At 43.5% G+C, this 24,181-nt stretch overlaps 3 protein-coding genes across 5 annotated transcripts in view; 2 read left to right on the top strand and 1 right to left on the bottom strand.

Annotated features, from left to right (window-relative positions):
* Positions 1-351: 351 nt before the first annotated feature.
* On the top strand, positions 352-10,411 carry LOC106600389 (vang-like protein 2). The gene is made up of 8 exons (XM_045714777.1): positions 352-826; positions 5,275-5,665; positions 5,933-6,056; positions 6,314-6,921; positions 7,034-7,167; positions 7,324-7,459; positions 7,725-7,971; positions 8,454-10,411. The coding sequence occupies exons 2-8, from the start codon at positions 5,595-5,597 to the stop codon at positions 8,712-8,714; spliced, it is 1,581 nt and encodes a 526-aa protein (XP_045570733.1). The 5' UTR covers positions 352-826; positions 5,275-5,594; the 3' UTR covers positions 8,715-10,411.
* A 91-nt stretch (positions 10,412-10,502) lies between these two features.
* Positions 10,503-21,453, top strand: LOC106600388 (nectin-4). 3 transcript variants are annotated; one of them, XM_045714776.1, is made up of 11 exons: positions 10,503-10,791; positions 11,441-11,635; positions 11,800-11,967; positions 12,178-12,456; positions 12,546-12,663; positions 19,026-19,177; positions 19,434-19,599; positions 19,693-19,768; positions 19,895-19,957; positions 20,072-20,284; positions 20,367-21,453. In XM_045714776.1, exons 1-11 carry the CDS (start codon positions 10,728-10,730, stop codon positions 20,715-20,717), a joined length of 1,845 nt encoding a protein of 614 aa, XP_045570732.1. In that variant the 5' UTR covers positions 10,503-10,727; the 3' UTR covers positions 20,718-21,453. The 3 variants fall into 3 exon arrangements, with proteins under 3 accessions (XP_045570732.1, XP_014047169.2, XP_014047170.2); XM_014191694.2 differs by having other exon boundaries at positions 11,438-11,635; XM_014191695.2 differs by having other exon boundaries at positions 10,507-10,791; positions 11,438-11,635; positions 20,418-21,453.
* A 493-nt stretch (positions 21,454-21,946) lies between these two features.
* Positions 21,947-24,181, bottom strand: part of LOC123723729 (zinc finger protein 674) — a 3,032-nt gene continuing 797 nt past the window's right edge. Inside the window, exon 2 of the mRNA XM_014191698.2 lies at positions 21,947-23,298. Within this exon, the coding sequence (XP_014047173.1) occupies positions 22,349-23,298 (950 nt within the window). The 3' untranslated portion in view covers positions 21,947-22,348. The remainder of the gene's footprint in view (positions 23,299-24,181) is intronic.

Below are 24,181 nucleotides of genomic sequence, written 5' to 3'. Positions count from 1 at the left end.
ATATTGGCCTTATACCACACCTCCTCGGGCCTTATTGCTTAATCATAGCAGTCAAAACAAGTTAAATCGTCTTCCATTGATGGGAAATTATCTGGAGAGTTTAATAAGGGCAATTTGTCTTTTCTCTTGTGACAAATTCTTAAACTGGCGAGAATGAATATTTTGATGGAAAAAAATGTTAAAAATGACATCGATATTACTTCTTAATTCGCTCAATAACGCTATGGAAAATGGGATTAATTGTTAAATGTGGCAACTCATCTGTTACTGCGATATTTTTGGAGGGGAGTTTCCAGGCATTCTGGGTGGGTTTTCAGAAGACTTTTTTGTAAAATTGTAGCTAGACCTGGCAACCCTGTCTTCCAGTCAGTCGAGGGGGAAAAGAGGAAAGTGAAAATACCTGAATGGATATCTGGGATAAGTAGCCATACACTGTTTTTTTGGGGCGGGGGGTCGAAAGCGTGTTTTTCAGTGTGGATATATATAGTGAACATGTTTGGAAATAATTGACAATTGAAGTAAAAGGGGAATACAATATACATCGCTAGGGTGAGGTTTCATGGTTCCGAAACAAAAGTCGGGAAGAGACTATATTCGCACTCGGTTTTCCACTCCAGACCGAAGCTGCAGGGAAGTTTAGAGAGGACCCCTGGCGTGATCGGGCCTATTGTTATTTTCACCCAGGCCACGTAGCTACGTGGTTCGAAGAGTTGAATCCTGAGTCCCAAACAATTTGGGAGAAATTAGCCAACTCTCATCCCGACATGGGAACGAGACGCTGAGAGGACACGTGGGGCTTCAAGCTCTGCGAGAAATTTCGCCGAAGGTTGGTGTAAAATTCAATGTGCATGATCCATTCATCCAGGGCTTCCCCCTTCGAAAATAAATGGGGGAAAAGATTCTCAGAAGGAAAACGGATCATCCATTTGTGCTCGATAGTGACCGGAGAGTCTCGCCCTATTGTTTGCTAACCTCATATAATGGAGGATACATTTCTGCTTACTTCGGATAAAATGGGCATTTGTAACTTTTATATATCGTAGTTGAATCTTCGATAAACGTGTTTTGTGTTTGCTAGGTTATTGCTCATTTAGTAACAGGTTATTGTTTCATTCAGGCTTTTGTGGATACACTTCATTTAAATCCCTGTTCCAAACCGACCGGTAATGAAATAAGGCATGCCACTATTTGTTACGAATATAGTTAGCTACAGTGGATCTGATTCAGCTGGTGGCTAAATTACATGTTTGTAACCTTGTTGCACTTGCAACACTGTAACAACGTAGCAAGATATTAACAAGGACTGCAGATATGAATGTTACAAATGTATAATCTAGTCTACAGACTATAGTGAAACAGTATTTCCACAGTAGGTTAAATTATGGCGAATGTTAAGCTTTCACTTCGTAAACTACACAATTACTGAGTTTTGAATGTTTTAAGTTAAACGTTAAGTTAGGCCTATGAAATCAAAATGGTCCTAAGCTAATGAAGTTACAACGACCAACTTTGCCACAGCAATCTGCCTACAAGATGAATCATTATTTGCTTATTTAATGCCTGTTTTTCTCATGTAATTAGCTTTTGCTAGGGCTAATGTAGAGTTCCCAGTGCAAATGCTGTTGTCCCAGCTGCCTGTGGCTCTCAAAATAAACAGGCCCATTAGATTAGAGGTTTAGTTTTATTTTATTTTTTATTTAACTAGGCAAGTCAGTTAAAAACAAATTATTATTTACAATGATGGCCTACCAAAAGGCAAAAGGCCTCCTGCGGGGATGATGGCTGGGATTAAAAAATAAAAAATATAGGACAAAATGCACATCACGACCAGAGACAACACTACATGAAGAGAGACCTAAGATGACAACATAGCATGGCATCAACACATGACAACACAGTATGGCAGCAGCACAAAACAGGGCACAGACAACAGCACAAAGGGCACATCACGACAAAAGAGACAAGTGGTGACTGAGGCAAGACTTTGGACAGTGGTAACCTCAAATCCATGCTTGGATATGGTCACAGAAAAGTTTATTGGCAAGTGAATGGTAAACTGTCTTGCCCCTCTGGTAACAATGTTGTAACAAGCCTGCTTTGTCCAGTCCATAGACCGTATGTTGATTTGGCCACACCCCATCTTTTACATTGTACACACACCTGCTCCACATCATATGAGTACTGGGCACAAAGGTTGGGAGTGCAGTTGTCTCTTTTTCGCTGGGTTTTCTGTTGTCACTGCAGTTAGCAGTAGGTGGGTGGGGGTTGGAAATGGTGTGTGTGTGGCCCCCTCATACTCACTCACTCTCTACCACTGTACTGGGCTGTGCATGTTTATTTTCACAGTTGCAGTCTTCTGGCTTCATATTACTCATACATGAAGTTACATACCGCGTTGCCACAATCAGTTGTTTGGACTTTTCCACTCCTTCAAACAGCTGGTGAAAGTTTGGGTTTCATGAAATGTAGAAAACTTAGATTTCTCCAATGGCGTTGAATGGTATTTCTGTGCGGGCATGTGGTTAGAGCTATATCACCTCTTCTGTTTATATTTACCAAGCTCCATTAAAGCATTAAGATTTGGAAGAGAGGAAGGAGTTGTTGTCATATTATATTAGGCTAGTAAATGTAGAGCCATGCGAAGAGAGAGATGTGTACTCAGAAAAGGCAAAGGCATCTGTGATGCTCACTGTGGGGCAACGAGACGTGCATGATAGTTTATGCACTGTCAGGCAAGCCCTGCCTTTGGCGTTGGCTTATCTGACTGGGACATTATCTCAAATCCCTGACAACAGGGCAGATGAATCTGATAGATGCCAGCATACTTGGCAGATGTTTGCATATTTCCCCTATCTACATTATATGGATTAGATTTGCCAGAAGATACTGGCCCTACCGTTACGCTTGTTTACAGTGAGCTACACTGGGGTTGGAAGGCAATCATGGTTACCATGATTGCCTTCAACAACAGTTTTCAGCTGTGCTAACATAAAATGTTTGTGTAAGTGAAGCTTTTCGAGGTTTAGTGCTTTTATATTTAATCTCAGCCCACCCAGTTCATATTCATTGGCATACATGGACACCTTTTTGTTTTTAAGCCTTGGATTTCTAATCCTCTGTTATTTGATCTGCGTTTAATAGCTGGCATTTCGATGGCCATAGCGAATTGATATGGTGACAGTGGGCACCCTATGTTTAACTCCTCGTGACGGTTCAAAACTCTCAGAAGTAGCCACTATTTACTATTTTACACCTGGGATTACTATACATTACTTTTACTCATTGAATAAGAGACTCACTGAAATTGAAAAAATCCATATATAAAATCCGGTCTTACTTTTTCAAAGGCCTTTTCAAAATCTGCTATAAATACCAGGCCTGGCTTCTTAGAAGTTTGATGTTGTTCCTTGTAGTTGTCATATATTATCTCCAATGTATCGTCCATGTAAAAAAAACTCTGATCAGGAGAAGCATTACCTGGTAAAACCTTTTTCATTCTGAGTGCTATGCATTACGCTAGTGTTTTGCATCACAACATTGAAGAGGCCTCCATTTTTTTAAAATGTTTTTTTTTTCGGTGGGCTGGTTCTTTATATTTGACATCTGGGATCTTGTTTTAATAATTGTGAAATCAGACCTTCCTGCTGGTTAGGTCTTTATGATGTCATGATGTGGCTAAGTGAGGACGGCGTGAGTGCGGAATCACCACGATCGCGGAGTTCATTGACCGGATCACATGACATATAGGGTTGAAATAAGATAAAGGAAACTTTGTCTCTCCAGCAGACCAAACTTTGATGGATCAGGTGTTCATCATATCCCCAGTATCACAGACAGCCTGTGGGGGATTTGTTTTTGGGAGCTCAAGTCCAGAGCATGGGAATACAAACAAGCCAAGCAAGCCACAATTAGCATGTGGGTTCTCTCTGCTTTGCATTATTTATCAGACATGGTTTTGAAATGCAGGTGGAGCAGACTATACATTTTTGCCCCTGCTGGCTCCATATGCACCACACCCTCCCAGGGCTGCACAGCATGTGATGGGAGCTGAAGTTCAGCAAATGCTCTGGGGCCCTTAGGTTTCCATTGGAGGGTACGGAGGCTATGGGTTTTTATAGGATAAACAGTGGGCCACTTCCCAAGATGAGGCTCAAGTCAACTTGTGCATGCAAACAGATACACACAGTTGAGAATAGACTGGCAGTTTAATGGAGTTAGTTGTTAAACGTAATGCCCTGCATGCATGGCCATGACTGACTATTACCCCATATGTGACAAATCAAACTGTCCAATTAACATGGTAAGCCAATACAGTTTCTCGGGGTAGGAGAGGGTGGTGTAAGGTCCGTTTCCATGGAAACCGTCAGCCTCCAATTCCCTCCATCTGAACACCCTATTTTCATCATCACCAGCAACGGAGAGGCCCTGTTACCCAGGGGGCCAAGGGAGACCAAGAGGGAATGTGAGATAGGGAAAGAGAGGGCGAGGGCAAACAAGTTTGTGAAAACACAGTAATCCAATATGACTCCATTGTATCAGATCTGTAAGCTTTCCTGGACCTCGGCTCACTGCAGACTTATTGTCTGTAGAACTACTTGAGGGCCAACCTTGCCTGAGATCTAAAAGCTTGTATTCACCCCGAGAGCTAACATGTCTTCAGTTGCGCAGACGGTCAGGGTCAAATACCCACAAACACTTTCAAGCTATGCTTAAACCCTACACCCCAAACCCCAGTACCCTATTCTGCCACCTCTGGTCTCTTAACCCACCCACCCCTATGGGAGGGCAGCTCCCACTCAGCCCAGTCAAAGCTCCGCTCTGTCCTGGCACCCCAATGGTGGAACCAGCTTCCCTCTGAACTTGTGACCCTGTCTTTTGTGTGTATTTTGTGTTCTTCGGTAATATTTTATGTACATGCTGCTATTTCCCTGTTTTGCCTCATTGTCAGGTCATCCCGGCAAAAGAGGTTTTTAACCTCAATTGGTCTTACCTGATTAAAGGTAATGAAAAAATCCCACAGAACCCGCCCCCACCTTCTCCCCACTAGCATTGATTGTGCTGATAGCTTCTTTGAGGGAAAATGTACTTACTATGACTGAGATATTTGGTTGTCCCACCTAGCTGTTGAAAGATGAATGCACTAACTGTAAGTTGCTCTGGATAAGAGCATCTGCTAAATGACAAGAAATGAAATGTAAAATGAAATTCGGTTGGATTTAAACACCAGATGGGAGTTTGTTTTTGTCACTAATTCCCTTCTCTCCTCTATTTCAGGCCCGGTCCACTTCAACCCCCCATCCCATCCTACTCATCATCTTATCTTTTCACCCTCCCTGTCTAGTCTGTCTTCTCTTCTTCCTACCCTTGTTTTTCTAGTCCTTTGTTTCCCTGATTCCATCTGCCTGGTGGGCTCTTCTCCCTGTCCTCTGGCCTCCAAGATAAATTCTTTCAGGAGTAAGGTTGAGCTACTGAAGCTGCCTCTGGCCCTATCCACCAGGTCCCTCTCCGAGCTCAAGAGCCAGCTGGGCAGAGTCAGGGAACGAGGCACGGGGGGGGGAAGAGGGGCCTGTCAACCCCGTCCACCGACCCGAGACATGGACAACGAGTCACAGTACTCGGGCTACTCCTACAAGTCGTCCCACTCCCGCAGTTCCCGCAAGCACAGGTACCAGAGGGTCAGTCAGACAACAACAACAACAAAAAGCACAAGCGTGCAAGTACACTTTAAACAGTCGTTCCACAAATGTTTTAGTGAAACACTAGGCTCAAACACATTTGTAATACGCACACACATCGATCCATTAGTCAATGGGCACATTGGTGAGCAACCACACACAAAACACATGTACCCCCCCCCCAGGCCTCGGTTACGCAACAACAGAGGCTTAACGCGCTGACATAACTGTGTGGCTGTCCCGTTTCTTTTACCCAGGGATCGGCGGGACAGACATCGCTCCAAGAGCAGAGACGGCAGCAGCCGTGGGGACAAGTCTGTCACCATCCAGGCCCCTGGGGAGTCACTATTAGACGCAGAGTCGACCCGCGGCGATGACCGGGTTAGAATCACAACCTTCTCCTCTTCAACCCCTCTAGATCTCCATATTTATTTCTCTCATAATAGGGACGTTGGTTTTTCCTGACCATGCGGCTGAACCAGGATCAGGTTATGCAGTCAGAAAAACGTCAGGTCCCGTTATCTTCTCTACCCATCCAATTCACAACCTCTCTATCCTTTTATATCTCTATAAAGCTCCCCCCCCTCCAATCTCTCCTCCACGTTTACTCGATGTCCTGTCTCTGTCCCTGTCTGTAGGATGACAACTGGGGCGAGACCACCACCGTGGTCACAGGCACATCAGAACACAGCGTGTCCAACGAGGACCTGACGCGTGTCTCCAAGGAGCTGGAGGAATCGTCCCCCCTGGAATGCAAGCGCTTCCTGGGGCCCGTGCTGGGTGGCTGCCTAGGCCTGTTCGCTCTGGTCACCCCCCTGGCCTTCCTGGTCCTCCCCCAGCTGCTGTGGCGTGAGGCCCTGGAGCCCTGCGGCACGCCCTGCGAGGGTCTCTACGTCTCCCTGGCCTTCAAGCTCCTGGTGCTCCTCATCTCCTCCTGGGCGCTGTTCCTGCACCCGCCGCGCGCCACCCTGCCCCGCTTCTTCGTCTTCCGCTGCCTGCTCATGGTGCTGGTGTTCCTGTTCGTGGCGTCCTACTGGCTGTTCTACGGCGTGCGCGTGCTGGAGCCCCGGGAGAGGGACTACAGAGGCATCGTGGAGTATGCTGCGTCGCTGGTGGACGCGCTGCTCTTCATCCAGTACCTGGCCCTGGTGCTGCTGGAGGTCAGACACCTGCAGCCTGCCTTCTGCCTCAAGGTGGTGCGCGCCACAGACGGGGCTAGCCGCTTCTACAACGTGGGACACCTCAGGTCAGTGAGTGTGTGTACGTGTTTGTCTCTGTGCGTCTGTGTTGCGTGCATTGTGCTGTTCACGTATCCTCATTGCGATGTTGATAGTATTGAAGATGATTGTGTGTTCCAGTATCCAGAGGGCAGCAGTGTGGGTGCTGGATCAGTACTACAGGGACTTCCCAGTCTACAACCCTGCCCTGCTCAACCTGCCCAAGTCCATCCTCTCCAAGAAGATGTCTGGATTCAAAGTCTACTCACTGGACGGTAAACAGCATTCCACACCCCCCTCTCTCTACCTTACAGTATCTTTCCATTCATCTGTCCATCCGTCCATCAATCCAGTCATTCGTCCACCCACTCATCCATCTATCCTCCCTCCCTCCTATTAATCCATCCACTGACTGATGTATTGATCTACAGAGAACAGCACCAATAACTCCACCAGTCAGTCCCGGGCCATGATCGCTGCTGCTGCCCGCAGGAGAGACAACTCCCACAACGAGTACTACTACGAGGAGGCCGAGATGGACCGCAGGTGCCGCAAACGCAAGGCCAGGTAAGACCGACAACTTCACATGTCTGTAATATGCTTTTAAAGTGATTAGGGAAAGAAGAACCCTGTTAATGTCCCTGTTCTGTTTGTCTCCAGTGAGTCTTGTTGCTATGTACGTTGCTGGAGGATAACCAGTCCCTTTCATAGTGTATTTCAGGCACAGTTATGATGACTGATGCCACTGCCCATTGAGTTCTCCTGTATTATAGTGCCGTTGCTGATGGTAATAATAACACTGATCATAACGATTTATTGTGGCGTTGTCCAGGTTGGTAGTGGCGGTGGAAGAGGCCTTCACCCACATCAAGCGTCTCCATGATGATGACCCCGCAGCCTCGTCCCACAAACACCCCCGTGAGGTGATGGACCCCCGGGAGGCGGCTCAGGCCATCTTTGCCCCCATGGCGCGGGCCATGCAGAAGTACCTGAGGACCACGCGCCAGCAGCCCTACCACAGCATGGAGAGCATCCTCACACACCTGCAGTTCTGTATCACCCACAACATGACCCCCAAGGTGAGCAGAATTGATCATGTTCTCTTGGAGTCTCTATAATATATAACCTGAAAATAGAAGAGGTACATTGTGTGACTCTGGGTAAAATGTTAGAACGATACCAGTGTTGCGATTATTTTTTTCCATGACAAAAATAAAAACATGAAGCAGACCTAACGGTTTGGTCCTTTCAAAAACCTGCTATATGTAAAATATTGTCTTCTACAGCTTGGAAAATAAATACATGTGACTGGATGACGGCATAATTATATTTGTTTTCAACATTAGGACTTTCCTAAATAAGTCAAATCCGCTTTCCTTGCCACAATACTCACGTGCATCGCTATACTGGTATCCTCCCAGCCCTAATAAATAGCATGCATTTGATCAGATCTAGAATTCAAATTCTAACTTGTACTCAACTACTCATCCTCTCTGTACCCATTCACATGTCTTCCTCATTCAGGTTGATTTTGAAAGGCTGTATTTTATTTTCTTTCCAGGCATTCCTTGAGCGTTACGTGAGCCCAGGTCCTACCATGCAGTACCAGCGTGAGAATGGCAGGGGGCGCCAGTGGACTCTAGTGAGCGAGGAGCCGGTAACCTCTGCCCTGCGTCAGGGTCTGGTCTTCTCCCTGCGCCGCCTCGACTTCTCCCTTGTCGTCACTGTGCAGCCCCTCCCCTTCCTGCGTATCGGTGAGGAGTTTATCGACCCCAAGAGCCACAAGTTTGTGATGAGGCTGCAGTCGGAGACCTCTGTCTAAAGGGGGGTCAGTGGAGGCCCCTGATCCGACTGGGATATGCAGGGTGCTAGATCATCATGTACTCTCCTATTGAACCATTGTATTGGATGTTAACAGAATGGGATGAAGCTACGGTCTTCCAAAGACAGAAAATGGATGCCTTGACCATGTCTTATGACACTGGATAATTCCCTTTTTAAGGTGTTTCTTGTCTGTAGGCCAACTGTCTCCATCTGTTTGCGAAGGAACTACATTCCCGAGCTTGTTGTAACTGAGATTCTGTGTGTTGTAGTCTTATTCCGTGTATATGTGGCTCTCATTTAATTTTACACTGGGCTTTTTTTACACAAAAGTTATCATGATTTGGTAACATTGAATGAGTAAATCATTCCTGCCTTGGGACAGCATTCTTACAATGTTTCTCAGACTGACTTTTCTGAATAACCTTTTGTTCCATGAAGCTGTTTTGAATGGACTTGCCTTGTCTTTATCCTGTGTCCACTGTCCTCCACCCATCTCACTCTGACCAAGGACATGTGATTGTATCCTCACTGCAAGTTGTCTGCAGTCCATAGCAAATCACCAGATTGTGCCACATTTGTAAAACAAGCACAGTAACAGCCTTACCCATGTGTGAACTACGAAATGCTGGCCGGTGATCTCTGGCAAAGAACCACTTCTCTGACCACTAAACCTCTCGGTTCAAACCCAGATGTACTGTAACTGGCAGCCTAACGTTGCTACTTAGACAACAGTTTGGTGCAGTTCATCTTCTGAGCCACGATATGACTGCCAATCATTTCTATTCAAGCAGTTAGAACTCCAATACTGTACATTTCTGTGAGAACAACCAATGAAAGTTCACAACTGGTTTGACATAATTGATGATTGATTGTCGTTCCAGTTTTTTTATGCATGCTAGAATTTTGGGTTTAAATACATTTTATATGAGTTTGTTTTCTATATATATATTTTTTATTAAGTTATAATTCAAAAAAATGTTTTTACTTTTGGAAAAGCGGTGGTGCGTACAAAGATTTTAATGTTTCATTATTGATAATAGTAGCTTGTATGGTGTGCTCGATGTTTTTAGTCCTGTTCTCCCCGTCTCTGCTTTTCTCACATACACAAAGTTGTGATTGTATGAAGCCCTGTTAGGAAAAACAATACTGTAAGCCTACTGACGAGAAGATGATTAAAGACGTAATGGAATCTGAGTTTTAATTCAGAGAAAGATGGCGAATTGGAAAGTAATTCCGATTGAGTTTAAACTTCTCTTTCTTACCTAAAACACTAAAATACTTGTTCCCTTCGGAGTTCTTTTATGGCCTTTTGTTTTCCACAGCACCCCCATTATTCAATATGACCCTCTAGTGACAACATGCTACCACCCTCACTGGGAAGTCATTTCTTTCTTGGCCATGTGTATGTGCAGTACTAGTCACAATTTTGGTCACACCTCAGTTTTTCTTTACTTGTACTATTTTCTACATTGTAGAATAATAGTGAAGACATCAAAACTATGAAATAACATATGGAATCATGTAGTAACCAAAAAAAAGTGTTAAACAAATCGAAATGTATTTTATATTTGAGATTCTTCAAAGTAGCCACCCTTTGCCTTGAGCGCTTTGCACACTTTTGCCATTCTCTCAACCAGCATGTACAACAGGGAATGTAAGTGTAAATGTCATTTTTATTAAACATTCTGGCTTGTAGAGACTGTCTTTTTTAGTGCGACTTTGGTCACACTGAAAATCCATAGAGTAACCATGGTAACAGTGGTTAATGAAGCATGAATGAAGAGAGTCGAACACCTGACGCACTGCATACTTGACGCACAGTCTGTCTACCTCCCTCCGCCATAAACAGCACTAGGAGCTGAATCTTTTTGCTTCAATACACTTCAATTTCACTTTTAAGTGGCACCAGTTTACTCTCATATTTCTAATAGGATTACGAAAAGGAATTATTTCATAACATTTTGAAGCTTGTAGTTCAACGTTGATATTGTGAGGACTGGTGAATCGAGGGATGAAGTTACCTGTCTGGGACCAGAGCCAGTGGGAGGCATCCTGGTTGGTGTTATGGGGATTTGGTAAGATTTGGGAATGGGTTTTCAACAACAACAAATATATGTATATAGCTTTTATGTCTGAGTGTGTATTTTTGTTGCATACCATGACACTATTAGGAAAGGGAGTGGTGGTGACAAGTGCTGAACAACACTCACCACCATAGAAATGTGGTAGAGTAACATTCTTCTTTGGGAAATGAAAAAAACACAGGCTATTTCCCTGTATCTTTTGTTTTGATTGACTAGTAAATTAGTATGTTTTTGTAACATGTCTAGGCCCATACCTGTGTTAAAAGTAGGCTTCGTTTGTGGTGAGTAAGTGCACTTTTTTTCAGTGTGTTTGTGTATTAATGGCCTAAGCATGACTGCCAAACATGAGCAGGAAAAGCAAGTTAAACAGCTTTGTGGCACATACTCTACCTCTGAGTCCATGTGTGTATCTGTCTGTGTCCCACTCTCCCCTGTCTGTAAAATAGGTGGAATCATTAATCAGTGAAGGAATCATTAACTACAGACTGTCTATCCCCCCCAGACATTTCAAAGGGAAATGTTTGCTCTTGTTTATTATGATGATTATGCATTACTCTTTCTCACACCCCTTATCTCACCCCGTTTCTCTCTCTAACGCACACAAACTACTCTCTCTCTCTCTCTCTCTCTCATAAAGCAGTGTTTGTGAGGGGTGGGTTTGTGGAGCCTCCTCCATCCTTTGCCCTGAGGTCCTTGACGGAGGATGAGACGCGGCTGCCCTGTCAGTTCCAGATTCAGGAGGACGAGCAGGTAGTGCAGGTCAGCTGGATCAAGGAGCTACCTGATGGCACCAAGGAGAATATCATCACCGCCCACCGCACAGAGGGACACACAGGTTGGTAACACCATGACCTTACCAACTCGCACATCACGTAATCACTCAATCACTATCCTAATGTTGTTTTCTTGCGTTTGTCTACAATGACTGTGACGTTTACCAGAAACAAATCTGTCTCTGTCTCTCTCTGCTGTTTGTCTCGGGTCTTGTTTTTCTATCAGAGTTTGGGCGGTACTCTGGGAGAGTGAGGTTTGAGAGCAGTCGCTCCATGGTGAACTCTGCTCTGCTCATCCTGACCACGGAGGAGTCTGATGAGGGGAAATACATCTGTCACATCAGCACATTCCCCTATGGGAACTTTGAAAGGAAGCTGTCACTCACTGTGTGGAGTAAGACACATTTCTTTAACCATCCTCCCTTTCATCCAAGATGTAAACCAAGTTACTATTTTCATTGTTATCATCATCATAGTAATTTCCACTGAAGGAACGCTCTGTTCTGACTGAACAAAGCCTTACTTAAAAACTCTATTTAACTGTATAAAATGCAATCTAATATACCTCAGCTTGACCGTGCCCCTCTCCCTCGCTTCCCCCCAGCCTTCCCCATCTCCTCTCTGGACCCGGTGGTTCTGGAGGAGGGCCAGTCCTTCCACGTGGTTGCCACCTGCCGCTCCGTGGCCCGCCCTCCACCCCGCCTGACCTGGGACACGGACCTTCCTGGCCAGGCCCAGAACCGCAGCTCCGAGGGCGGGGCCGTGTCCACCCACTTCTCCCTGCACCCCCTGAGGAGCATGAATGGCATGACGTTGGACTGCCTGGTCTGGCACCCTGCTCTGGAACAACCCCGCAGGATCAGCAACCGCCTGGTGGTGCAATGTGAGTTTACCCTCAGCTGTCACCATGGGAAGGTGGTAACTAGATGGCCACGCTAGGATGGATTAAAGTGACATTGTTTGTGTTGATAGTTCCCCCAGATGCATCTGTCACCGGCTTTGATGGCAACTGGTACATGGGACTGAAGGGAGCTGAACTCCGTTGTGAGTCTGGAGGAAACCCCAAACCAAACAACTTCACCTGGACCAGGTATTACCTGTCTGTCTGACTGACTGTCTTTGTTTCTGTCTATGTATTATTTGCCTAATGTAACACAATCTGCATGATAAAATATACTATACAAATACTGGCGTGAAAAATATACACACACACACACATACAAAGAAGAGTATGTCAATTAGGAGGGTGCCTTTCTCTCTTTGTTCCATTCCAGAATAAATAAAAGACACCGTGTCCAGTTACAGAATAAGAAAACCGATTGGGAGAGAGACATTTTCACATGAGTGAGGGAGCCAGGGAGGGAGGGGGAAGAGTTGGAGTCGCATCTTAAGCACTTTATCAAATATCACTCTAATACGCAGTAAAACACAGGGTCTGCACATAATTAAAGATTATCCTGCGAGCATTACAATAATGACAGAACACACAATTAAATACTCACTATTGCAGTATGATAAAAATCCATGAATCTGTTTCTGCAGTAGTTAGATATAATTGAAGGAGATACACTTTTCCAAAATTGCTCTAAATGTATATAAAGTATCACATTTGGTATGTTGCTAAAAAAATTATGCATTTGAATGAAAAGAAACTGGATCCTGACCACTTGGTGATAGGGTTTCCCTATCAGTAGTATTATTCTCAAACATATATCCAATGTCAGATGTAATCTCTGCCGTTGATTCCATTATGAAGGATTGGTTAGAAGGTTGGGCTGAGTGAGAACAGAAATGTGAGAAGCTCCCCTAGTTTCACTGGGCACAGTGAAACTAGGGCAACATGAGGGCAACACCCTCTCAGTGGACCTTGTTCCTGGTGGGGTCAGATACTTGCTCTCTATTATAGTCCCTGGGACATCTGAGCTTATTCCGGGGCATCCTACTTCATAGTAGGCTCAAATCCCAAGCCAAGCGGCATTACCTATTCAGATCAATAGGAGCAGCAATTAAACTGATTTTACAAGTGAATGAAAATGGTTGGTTTCCCTTTGTGTTCAACATGATACAACAAAAATGCATTTAGCTAAAACCAGTGTTGTGTTCGAGACCACCTAAAGCGAGACCGAGTCAAGACCAAGACCGGAGCAAATCGTGTCCGAGTCAAGACCAAGACCGAAGCAAATCGTGTCCTAGTCAAGACCGACACTGGGAGGGGGACAAGGGGTCGGCCAAGACCGAGTCAAGACCGAGACCAGGAAAATGCGAGTCCAATTCAAGATCATAATTTGTCAAATCACCACCATAATAAGAGTTAAAATATCTAGTATTTCTGCTTTCATATTTCAGAACAACATATAGATTCTTTAGACATTCAGAAAAGTGAAAAAAATGCATGCCGAGGGAAAATATAGCCAAACTACAAATTATTACTAACCCAAACACAGTGGGGAACAATTGGCCTTCTACGCCTTCAGAGAAGGGCTAAGGATTTATAAGAAAAAATTATAATAATATAATTATATTATTATTTTCAATAATGTTCTGATTTAATCTCTTCAGTTTGTGTTGGAAAGGGTTAACACTGAAGAGAAAAAAAGATCCAATCAGGATTTTTCTTTGCTGGTCTCTTGGGAGATAAATCTAGCTAGCTAAATCAGCCATTGACTAGGCCATCAGAATATACAGTAGATAAAGGAATCTGCCATTCAACTGTATTAGGGCAACATTTTGTGGAGTGATAGTGGAACCAACCAATCATATTTTGACTTAATGGGAGGGACCGTTTTTACAAAAACTTCTGCCTTTTTTAACTAGTTTGTAGGGCTGCAGCAGGTGTTATCAAAGAGGATGTTGTTGCTAATTTGTTAGCTTCTCCCTTTTCAAGAATAACTTTAAACAAGAAGTTAAGTTTCAAATTATCATCATCTGATGAGTGGAACTGGGTTTATTGCAGCACACTTTCTGTTGTTAATCATCTCTTTGAAAATAGCTTGTGTGTGAAACATTGTTACATTTAAAGTTGAACTGACAGCATTTCAGCATCATGAAATTGTATTAAAATATGTAATTTACACTCCCAGGAAGAATATCACACTTTTAAAACATTTTCTGACACTTAGATATGGTCATTTTCACGTTTTCATACATTCTTAGAATGTTTGGGAATTATGTATTCTAAGGCATTTGTGAAAATTCTATAGCAATATAGAGAGTGAAAGCGGCTGTATGTTTGGACAACTAATAGACACTGCAGTAAATAAAACCGAATAAAAACACCTGTCTTGTCCAGGACTGGAGTCTACACAGACCAGTGCTCTATAGCCAATCAGAGCTACAGTAGGCCTTTATGTAAACAAGCCATTTGTCACACGGGTCTGCCATAATTCACTTTGAACTCGACTGTGTGTTTGCAGGCAGTCGCAACAGCGAGACTTTTGATAATTAGGATGCATTCACCAAAAGCCACCTGAAAGGATTTCTGCAAAAATGTAAACACCACGGGAGTCCTCTTACATTTGGGAACTTTATAGTCCTATTGATCAAACAACCATGAAATGGTAGGCTCTCTCTCTGTTATGCACATCAACAAGATCAACAACTAATGCTAACAAGAGCAAGATGAGCTAAAACTAATGAATGAACATTAAAAACCCTGTCAAACTTTTTCAGCTAGTTGACCGTCAAAATTGCACTGATAAACGATGGGGAATTGTAGTCTCCTCGTCCTTCTGCAGCTTGCCTGCCAATGCATGCTTGTCCCAACCAAGCACCCAAGCTAACTGGGTAAGGTTGGCTAGCTTGCTACTTCCAGACACAAATGAGAGAACAACTGACCATTTTACTCGCCATAGAAGAGCTGGCTAGGCTGTTTACATGTTATCTAGAGCATTCTTGACTAACTATTACTTGTTGTGCCTACATTTACTGACACCGGTCAAATTCAGCAGGTGCTGCACGTTCGTAAATTCATCAGTTGTTCTGTGCCCTGGCACACTCAGACGAGTGCTCTGACATCGGAGTAGATAGCCAGAGTAAATTTGTGAACGAAAGAGATAAACTAACTGTATAATAGTCATTCAAGTTCTTGCTAGCTAACCAAATGACACCTGCATCTCTAGCTGTGTATTGCCACTGAAAAACAATGAGGGGGAAAAGTCACTTACCCACTCCTCCAGGGCATGACATCCTCCTAGCAGCTAGCTAGCTATATAGCTAACATTAGGCTCAGTGTTTTTAGCTTGATACATAAATAGATACACTAGCCTATTAGCCACGTTATGACTGACTTGTGATCATTGCTCTTGCTAGTTTGATAGTCTTGACATTCCCATCCTTAGTTACATTTCTCAGTTTTTGTCCAGAATATTGAGTCATTGAAACTGAAATGGTGCATCCCGAATGGTGGCAGCAAACAATGTACCAAGCCAGCCGTGATTTACAACCTGATAGCAATATTTTTTTAGATAACAAAGAAATGTATTGGTGCATTATATTAATCATGCATTGAACTGCATCCATCTTCTGCCAACAATGCCTTAGTGTACATCATGGAACGTTGAGTCAAATATAACCTATTTTTAAAATCTCTTATGAAGTTGGTTTTGTAGCAGAAACTGGGAATGTTATATGTTTTACTGATATTATGATTGTCTGTTTGTTTCATATCTGCAAAGTAGTTAAAACGCTGTCAGTTCCACTGTAAACTTCCACTGTCACCGGTTACTTTGTGTGCTAAAGGTGGATTTCTTTGCAATGGGAAGTAGTAGTTGTACATTTCGATTGGGAAATGCTTAATGGTTGTGATTTTGTATTCTGATTGGGACCTACTGGCTTATTATGTCTGAGTTTATGGACTGCTTATCCTAAACATCATGCTGTGTGTGACTGTTGTCTTTCTATCGGTCCTATGCAGTGTTGTAGTGGTGACTGCAGAAGGTGGTATAGTCTAATTCTGTAAAAAAAAGTTCCCAGCGAAGTAAAGACAACATAGGATGTTTCACACAGGGTTTCTTAATGAGTTTTCCTATAGATTTTTCAGATTTACACTCTCAAAATTACACTTTTTGTTTATAGAAAAAGGACAAAAATGTGATGGTCTAAGTCTACAACAATGCTTAAACCACATCAGTCTGAATGGGTGGGCCGGGCTCCCCAGTGGGTGGGCCTGTGTCTAGCTAGGCCCATCCATGTATACACCCCTCATGCAAACAGTTTACGATGACAATTGCGCATCACAAATAGCCTACTAACCAACACTTTGGACTAAACTTTTTCAATTCCTGGTTTGCATACCCATTCTTGCCTTAGTTGGCATTTACTGGTCAATATCAGAAGTTGAAACGTCTTTCCTACGCTACCGATGTCATTCTTCTGTGAGCTGCTCCATGCCAAAACCAGCTGAGCGCTGTACTCTCTTGCTGCCTGCAGATGATATTCCTGCAGATGATATTGGTATTACGGTTGCTGTCCTTTCAGAATCACAAACCTGTCACACGCTGAAGACCTATAGGTTCACCACTGTACTAACCTGTCACATACTGAAGACCTATAGGTTCACCACTGTACTAACCTGTCACACTGAAGACCTATAGGTTCACCACTGTACTAACCTGTCACATACTGAAGGCCTATAGGTTCACCACTGTACTAACCTGTCACACTGAAGACCTATAGGTTCACCACTGTACTAACCTGTCACACTGAAGACCTATAGGTTCACCACTGTATTGACCTGTCACACACTGAAGACCTATAGGTTCACCACTGTACTAACCTGTCACATACTGAAGACCTATAGGTTCACCACTGTACTAACCTGTCACATACTGAAGGCCTATAGGTTCACCACTGTACTAACCTGTCACACTGAAGACCTATAGGTTCACCACTGTACTAACCTGTCACACTGAAGACCTATAGGTTCACCACTGTACTAACCTGTCACACACTGAAGACCTATAGGTTCACCACTGTACTAACCTGTCACATACTGAAGGCCTATAGGTTCACCACTGTACTAACCTGTCACACTGAAGACCTATAGGTTCACCACTGTACTAACCTGTCACACTGAAGACCTATAGGTTCACCACTGTACTAACCTGTCACACTGAAGACCTATAGGTTCACCACTGTACTAACCTGTCACACACTGAAGACCTATAGGTTCACCACTGCGCAAACATGTCTATAATAGATATAAAGACTGTTAAGATATAAATGTTTCAAGAAAGGAGTGTATATATTTGGCCTGGCGAAGCGGTTTTATGCGCTGACTGAATTGAAGCTGATAATTCTGAGTTTTTTACTCCGTTGGTCTCCGGAAGAAATTACGAGTCCTCACTGTCCGAGACCTAGTCAAGACCGAGTACAAATGTATCCGACACAGAGACACTCAATTTGTGGTGTGTGGACCGAGACACTCAATATGTGGTGTGTGGACCGAGACACTCAATATGTGGTGTGTGGACCGAGACACTCAATATGTGGTGTGTGGACCGAGACACTCAATCTGTGGTGTGTGGACCGAGACACTCAATATGTGGTGTGTGGACCGAGACACTCAATCTGTGGTGTGTGGACCGAGACACTCAATCTGTGGTGTGTGGACCGAGACACTCAATCTGTGGTGTGTGGACCGAGACACTCAATCTGTGGTGTGTGGACCGAGACACTCAATATGTGGTGTGTGGACCGAGACACTCAATATGTGGTGTGTGGACCGAGACACTCAATATGTGGTGTGTGGACCGAGACACTCAATATGTGGCCTCGAGTACTACAACACTTGCTAAAACACCTAACCAACGCACGCTGACCTATTGATTTGATTTAATTACAGGCTACTACTGTGGCTTAGCTGACATTATTGTCAGAGCTTTAAATTATGGTAGTGACTAGTTGAACAAAAGGCTTTTAATGTTGTTTTTTCATGATTTGTATTAAAACTGTTGAATTGAGCAACCCTGCCCTTACAAAAAATTGGAGTTTTGAAACTGCAGTTGAATATTGTGTTTTGTAGACAGTAATTGCAGAATAGCTGCAGTTGAACTGCAATTTTTTTCTTCTTAAGGGTACCCACTGTGTCTGCCTTCATAGGCATAGCCATTGTTTCATGCAGTGAGTCTGCTATTCTATGAGTCATGAGTATGTTTTTTGTTCTTTTTTTATTTAACTAGGCACGTCAGTTAAGAACAAATTCTTATTTACAATGACGGCCTAGGAACAGTGGGTTAACTGCCTTGTTCAGGGGCAGAACGACAGATTTTACCTTGTCAGCTCAGGGATTTGATCTAGCAACCTTTCGGTTACTAGCCCAATGATCTAACCACTATGCTACGTTGAGTAGGTTACATGAGTACATTGTTGGGAGGATTAGTATTAATGTGGGCATTCCTGTTTTCGGCTATTCTTTAATCCCCTGTATGTGTGTATATTTGTCTCCATCTGCAGGGATGGTAAGGCTCTGCCAGATGGCCTGACTGTGGATGGAGCAAGGCTTCTGTTTGGCCGAGCCCTGAGACAGAATGACACTGGAGTTTATGAATGTGTGGTGAACAACGGCGTTGGGACAAGGAAAGTAGAATGTAACATCACAGTTACAGGTAAGGGGAAATAGGCAAAGTTATTCCTGTATTTTGGGGAGATCTGAACAGAAAAACATGACACTGGTCTCACTACACCTGATTAGTAATATTTGTAACATTGCTGCCCCCTTGTGATAATAATCTGAAATACAGATCTCACTAAAGTTGCAAAAAACCTGCATCCTATATACATGGCACTACAATCGCTACCTTTGGTTGTTTGTGTTTACAATTTTGTGTGCATTCCCTCTTTCCTTCCCACTCCCTCACTCAGAGACATCTCGGCGTGTGCAGGAAGTGATCTTTGACACTCTAGTGATGATCATTATAGGTGTGGCTGCTGGGGTGTTGGTCATCGTCATGATCATCGTCATCATTTTAGTCAACCGATACCACAGAAGCAAAAACAGCAAATTAGAGATGGAGCTTAGCAAAAGCATGTGAGTTGATTTCCATAATACTTTGAACCCCCCCCCTTCCCTATCCTTAAATACTAAAATCTCCCCCAGTTTCTGAAATGCTCTCTTTCACAGGTTAGAAATCAACACTCTCTCCAGACAGGCCTCCTCCAGGAGACTCAACTCTGTCAGCACAGACCCCAGAGGACAGGTGCAGAGTACTTTAAATTCAAACGCTTGTTTGCTCTTATTTTAAGGTATTAGTTATCGTCTACTTGTGAATGAGTGTCTGCCAGCATTAATTATTGTCTTTCTCTACTTGTCACCCCACCCACAGAACGAAGACTGTATACTACTCAGACTAGACAGTAGAATGAAAAAAAGCCTAATGTCCCTTGAGGTGAGAGTTCATAAAAGCTTCAACAATATTATACATTTACAACATTATGTACAGTATCATACTGATTTATTCATTGATGTTTAATCTGTGGATTATTGTGATCCCTCTCGTTAGAACCATCCCATCTACAAAGGCAGTCAATCAACCCTCGGTGGGAGGTGGGGGACGGTTCGAGAGGATGATTTGGACTACCTAGGCCGCCCCGTCCTGTACCAATCTAGCTGGCGCGAGTGCAGAGAGAGTATGAGGGGGGCTGAGATGGAGGGAGAAAGGGAAGAGCGCAGACGAAGGGTGGAGTCGTACCTAAAGAGCAGCAATATGTCCCTGGTGTGTATTTGTGTCCGAGAGAGGAAGAGGATACGTGAAAGTTTGAAAATGTACACTAAGTTTACTCTGTAATAACTGAAAGGCCTATCTGTTTCTCTCAATGCCACACAATATGTGGCTCTCTATTTCTCAGGACTCTGGCCTTCATTCCTCCCTTGTCCCCATGAAGCCCCAGGATCAGGATGGCAATGTGGGGCCCACAGACATCCCCCCAATGCTCAGCGACCTGGGTGGCCAGAGGGAAGGCATGACTGAAGGGGAAGACTGGAGCGACAGACAGGACGTGCTGGAGGTTGACGAGGCTGACTGTGACACCAGTTCATACCAGATCACAGAGGCACTCTCCAACCACTTCCACTACAGCAACGGGTTCCTGCGGCCCAAACCACACTCCAACGCCATCCTCCTACACCCCAGAGGACAGAACATCTAGACAGGGGTGAAAGGAGTTGGTTGAAAAGGGAACTGCCCTCTACTCAACCCTAACCCAATGGTCATGGAGGCCTGTTATATTGCAGCATCACTTTGTCAACTGTAAACCTAGTCTTGTCTAAGCACTTATCAGTTGTGCTTGTGCTGTCATTTTAGCTAACCTTATAGTTCTGATATACTAAATATACCCTACCCTTGTGCGTTAATGTTATTTTCATGTTTCTTTCTATTTTAAAAAATCTAAATGGCTCAAAGTTTGAGAGAATTCTCATGTTTATTCATAAAAATGTTTGCACTGGTAAAAGCATGTCCACTGTCGTTTTTCTCTCCAGATGTGTTAGTCTCCGGCATAGTTTTAAAAATACGATGGAGATCCGGCTCTTGATAACATTGTTCTTTTTAAAAGGTTACAAGCAGGAGGCTGTGATCCCTCCCTACAGTATGTTAGCACCACTAGTGGTAGGTTTTAACCTTGTGGTAGGTTTTCACTGCTCTCACTTTACAAAATAGAAAGACAAAAGTAACATTCTGCTGCTTTCTGCAAGTGTCTTCACTGTCTTCTCATAAACTCTGTTCTCAGTCATTAGAAAATGTTGGTCAATAGCTAGGTTTCCATCCAATTGGCGACAGATTTTCATGTGAATATTCTAGAATCCGTGTAAAATATTTGTATTTCAAACCAGTGTTTACACCAAACTGACTTGTTTTCATGTACCGAATAAAAATCTAAAGTTCAATGTGTTTCCATCACATTTTCAACTACCGATAGTTTGGTCACAAAAACAGTTGCGTTATATAGCAAATATGCCTACTCTGGTCTTGGCATGTGCGCTCTAGCCAACAGCTCACAGATACAGTGCGGGTAGGGTAGTCTACATGATGAGATTATGGATATTTTTATTTGTCAAACACGGCAGTCAAGCGTTGATCATCATGTCACCAGAATAAGACCCTCGATATTTATTGGAAAGGAGCATCAAGATCACCGTGCACTTTCACCACCTTCCCACTGGGCATAGACAATTTCAACGTCTAGTTTATATTTACATTTGGTTGATGTCAACTACTGTGAAACGTCACCATGTCATTAGATTTAGGTTAAAAGTTGGATGAAAATGACAATTTCCTTACAGTTATGACTTTTGGCAAATCCAATCAGTTTTCCATGTTGATTCAACGTCATCAGATTACATTTTTGTTGTTGAAATAACATGGAAACAATGATCCAACCAGTTTTTGCCTATTGGGCTGTGAAGTTTATAACTTAATCTGCAGCCTAATAAACTGCATGGTTTCCCAAGTCGTATGGGAGGACCACACACAATATAAGTGTGACTCCAAGTTGACTTTGATATGGTTAGTATATTAATATTTGCGCATAAAGGTGTTTCCACTGTCATTTCTCACATAATACATTTTACAGACACAAAAAGGTAGAACAAAGGATCTGTCAGAATTTATGAAATTGCACTGAAACATCACAGCCGTGATTTTGTTTTAATGTGGTATGACTTTATCGCATAAAACCTGGATGGAAACGTGGTTAATGAGGTTGTTGTTTCATAATGTGTGGGGTGGGCCCCAGCTGGTTTCTCTAGAATGTTCTTAATTGTCTCGTCATGGTGATAACCATCAGTAGACTGTTTGCTTCGCTCTGAGACCCCTGTGTACTCGCTGGTGTGTGCGGAGATTACTCTGCTGAGCAAAACACCTCCCACACGTCACACAGTTGTACGGTTTCTCTCCTGTATGAATCCGTTGATGCATCTCCAAGTGGCTGACCCAGTCAAAGCTCTTTCCGCAGTAGGTACAAACAAACCGCTTCTCTCCTGCTGGGGTTCCCTGTGGGGCTACTTTTGGGGAGTTGAAACCATTTGGAGCAAACGAGAACACATTGTTTAGCCAAATGTTGGAATATGCTGCACCCTCATTGGTTCGCGTTTGTTTGTCTGACGGCACTCTGGTAGTAGTTCCATCCTCCCTTCTCTCTGGGTGCATAGTTTGCTCTCTGTGCTGACCTGGTTGTGCCTGAACCAAATCTGTAGAGGTCCTTCTTCGGTCATTCCAAACAGACTGTGCTCGCATCTCTTCTTTCATTAGTCTGTTTATGTACCCCATCTCTGATGATGGATCGCTATCCAGACCCTGCACTGCACTTTGAATAAGCTGTATGTCTGTATTGAGATCCTGTGTATATTGTTCTGTACCATATGAGCAATCTTGCCCCTCAGGGTCACAGTTGATCTCTGATACAGACGCCCACAGCTGACTCTCTCGGTCATCCATGGCAAACTCAGTTTCCTGATGATCTGATCTCTCTGTGCCATGTTCACTTCCCGATGTATGTAGTGAAATAACGTCATACTCCTCCTCTTGCTCGGTCTTCACCACTAATTCTAGTCCACTACCCTTCTCCTCTCGGTGGCCAGACCTGTACTGTTCATTAAGCCCCTCTACTGATTCTTTAGGTGGCTGTGGTCTATTTTGATCCAGTTGGTCATCTTTAGGTGTGAACACTTTGTCTCTCATGGTCTGCTCAAATGAAGTCCTTTCACCAGCATCCTTATCAGACCCCTTGGACCCTAGGAAAGTTTTAAATGAACTGTCAGTATATGTAAAAAACAATGTAAAAGTTCAGAGAGCACTGAGCAATGAACAAGGTCAACAACTGAAATCAATCACCTACACTAGCTACGCATAAATGTCAGTCATATTGTTAATACTTTATCTTTTTGAAGAATTTACCCTTTAGTTGAGATGGACAGCAACACATTTCAGATAGGTCTACTCAAATGCACGTTCAAGTGCTAATCTGAACTAGGAAAGTCGGAAATGTCCACCTTGCTAACTAATAGTAAACTCATCAAGTTGGAAATTTCCGAGTTTCCTAGTTCCGACTAGCATGTGAACATGGCATACCTGAACCAGTACCCGGGCTTGGGGATAAGCTTAATATGACGACCTTTCCTCTGGCGCCCAGGATCCTTCAATTCAAATGCCGCGTTCACATCCTAGTAGGAAGTAGGAAACGCGGACATTTCGTTGAACGCGGCGCGTGTATCGCTACAACAGTTATCATGTCGGAAATGTCAGAGTTTTCTTTTTCCGACTTGCAATAGAACGCGGCAAAAGTCCCATTAACCAGCTCTGCGAACGTTATGTCAAAATAGGTTCTGTACTCACCAAAATATGGAGTTTCGCAGAGCAACTAATCATTACTGCCGCTACGCACGGTATGTACTTCCAATAAAATCAATGACTTTTCGGAATATTGTAATGCTGGTGGATCAGCCTGCGAGACAGTAGTAATGAGTGATTTTATTGGAGGTGCACAAGGTGGTTTTGGCGCATGCGGTAAAAAAACTAAATAAATTGTCTTGTTTACCTTTTTTGGGGAGTACATACCGTGCGTAAAGGCAGTAATGACTGTAATTGCTCTGCATAACTCCATATGTTGCTGACTAC

The sequence above is a fragment of the Salmo salar genome, chromosome ssa03, assembly GCF_905237065.1.
Source record: "Salmo salar chromosome ssa03, Ssal_v3.1, whole genome shotgun sequence".
Lineage (NCBI taxonomy): Eukaryota > Metazoa > Chordata > Actinopteri > Salmoniformes > Salmonidae > Salmo > Salmo salar.
The sequence above is the reverse complement of the archived record's forward strand: the minus strand, read 5'-3'. Positions and strand labels throughout refer to the sequence as shown.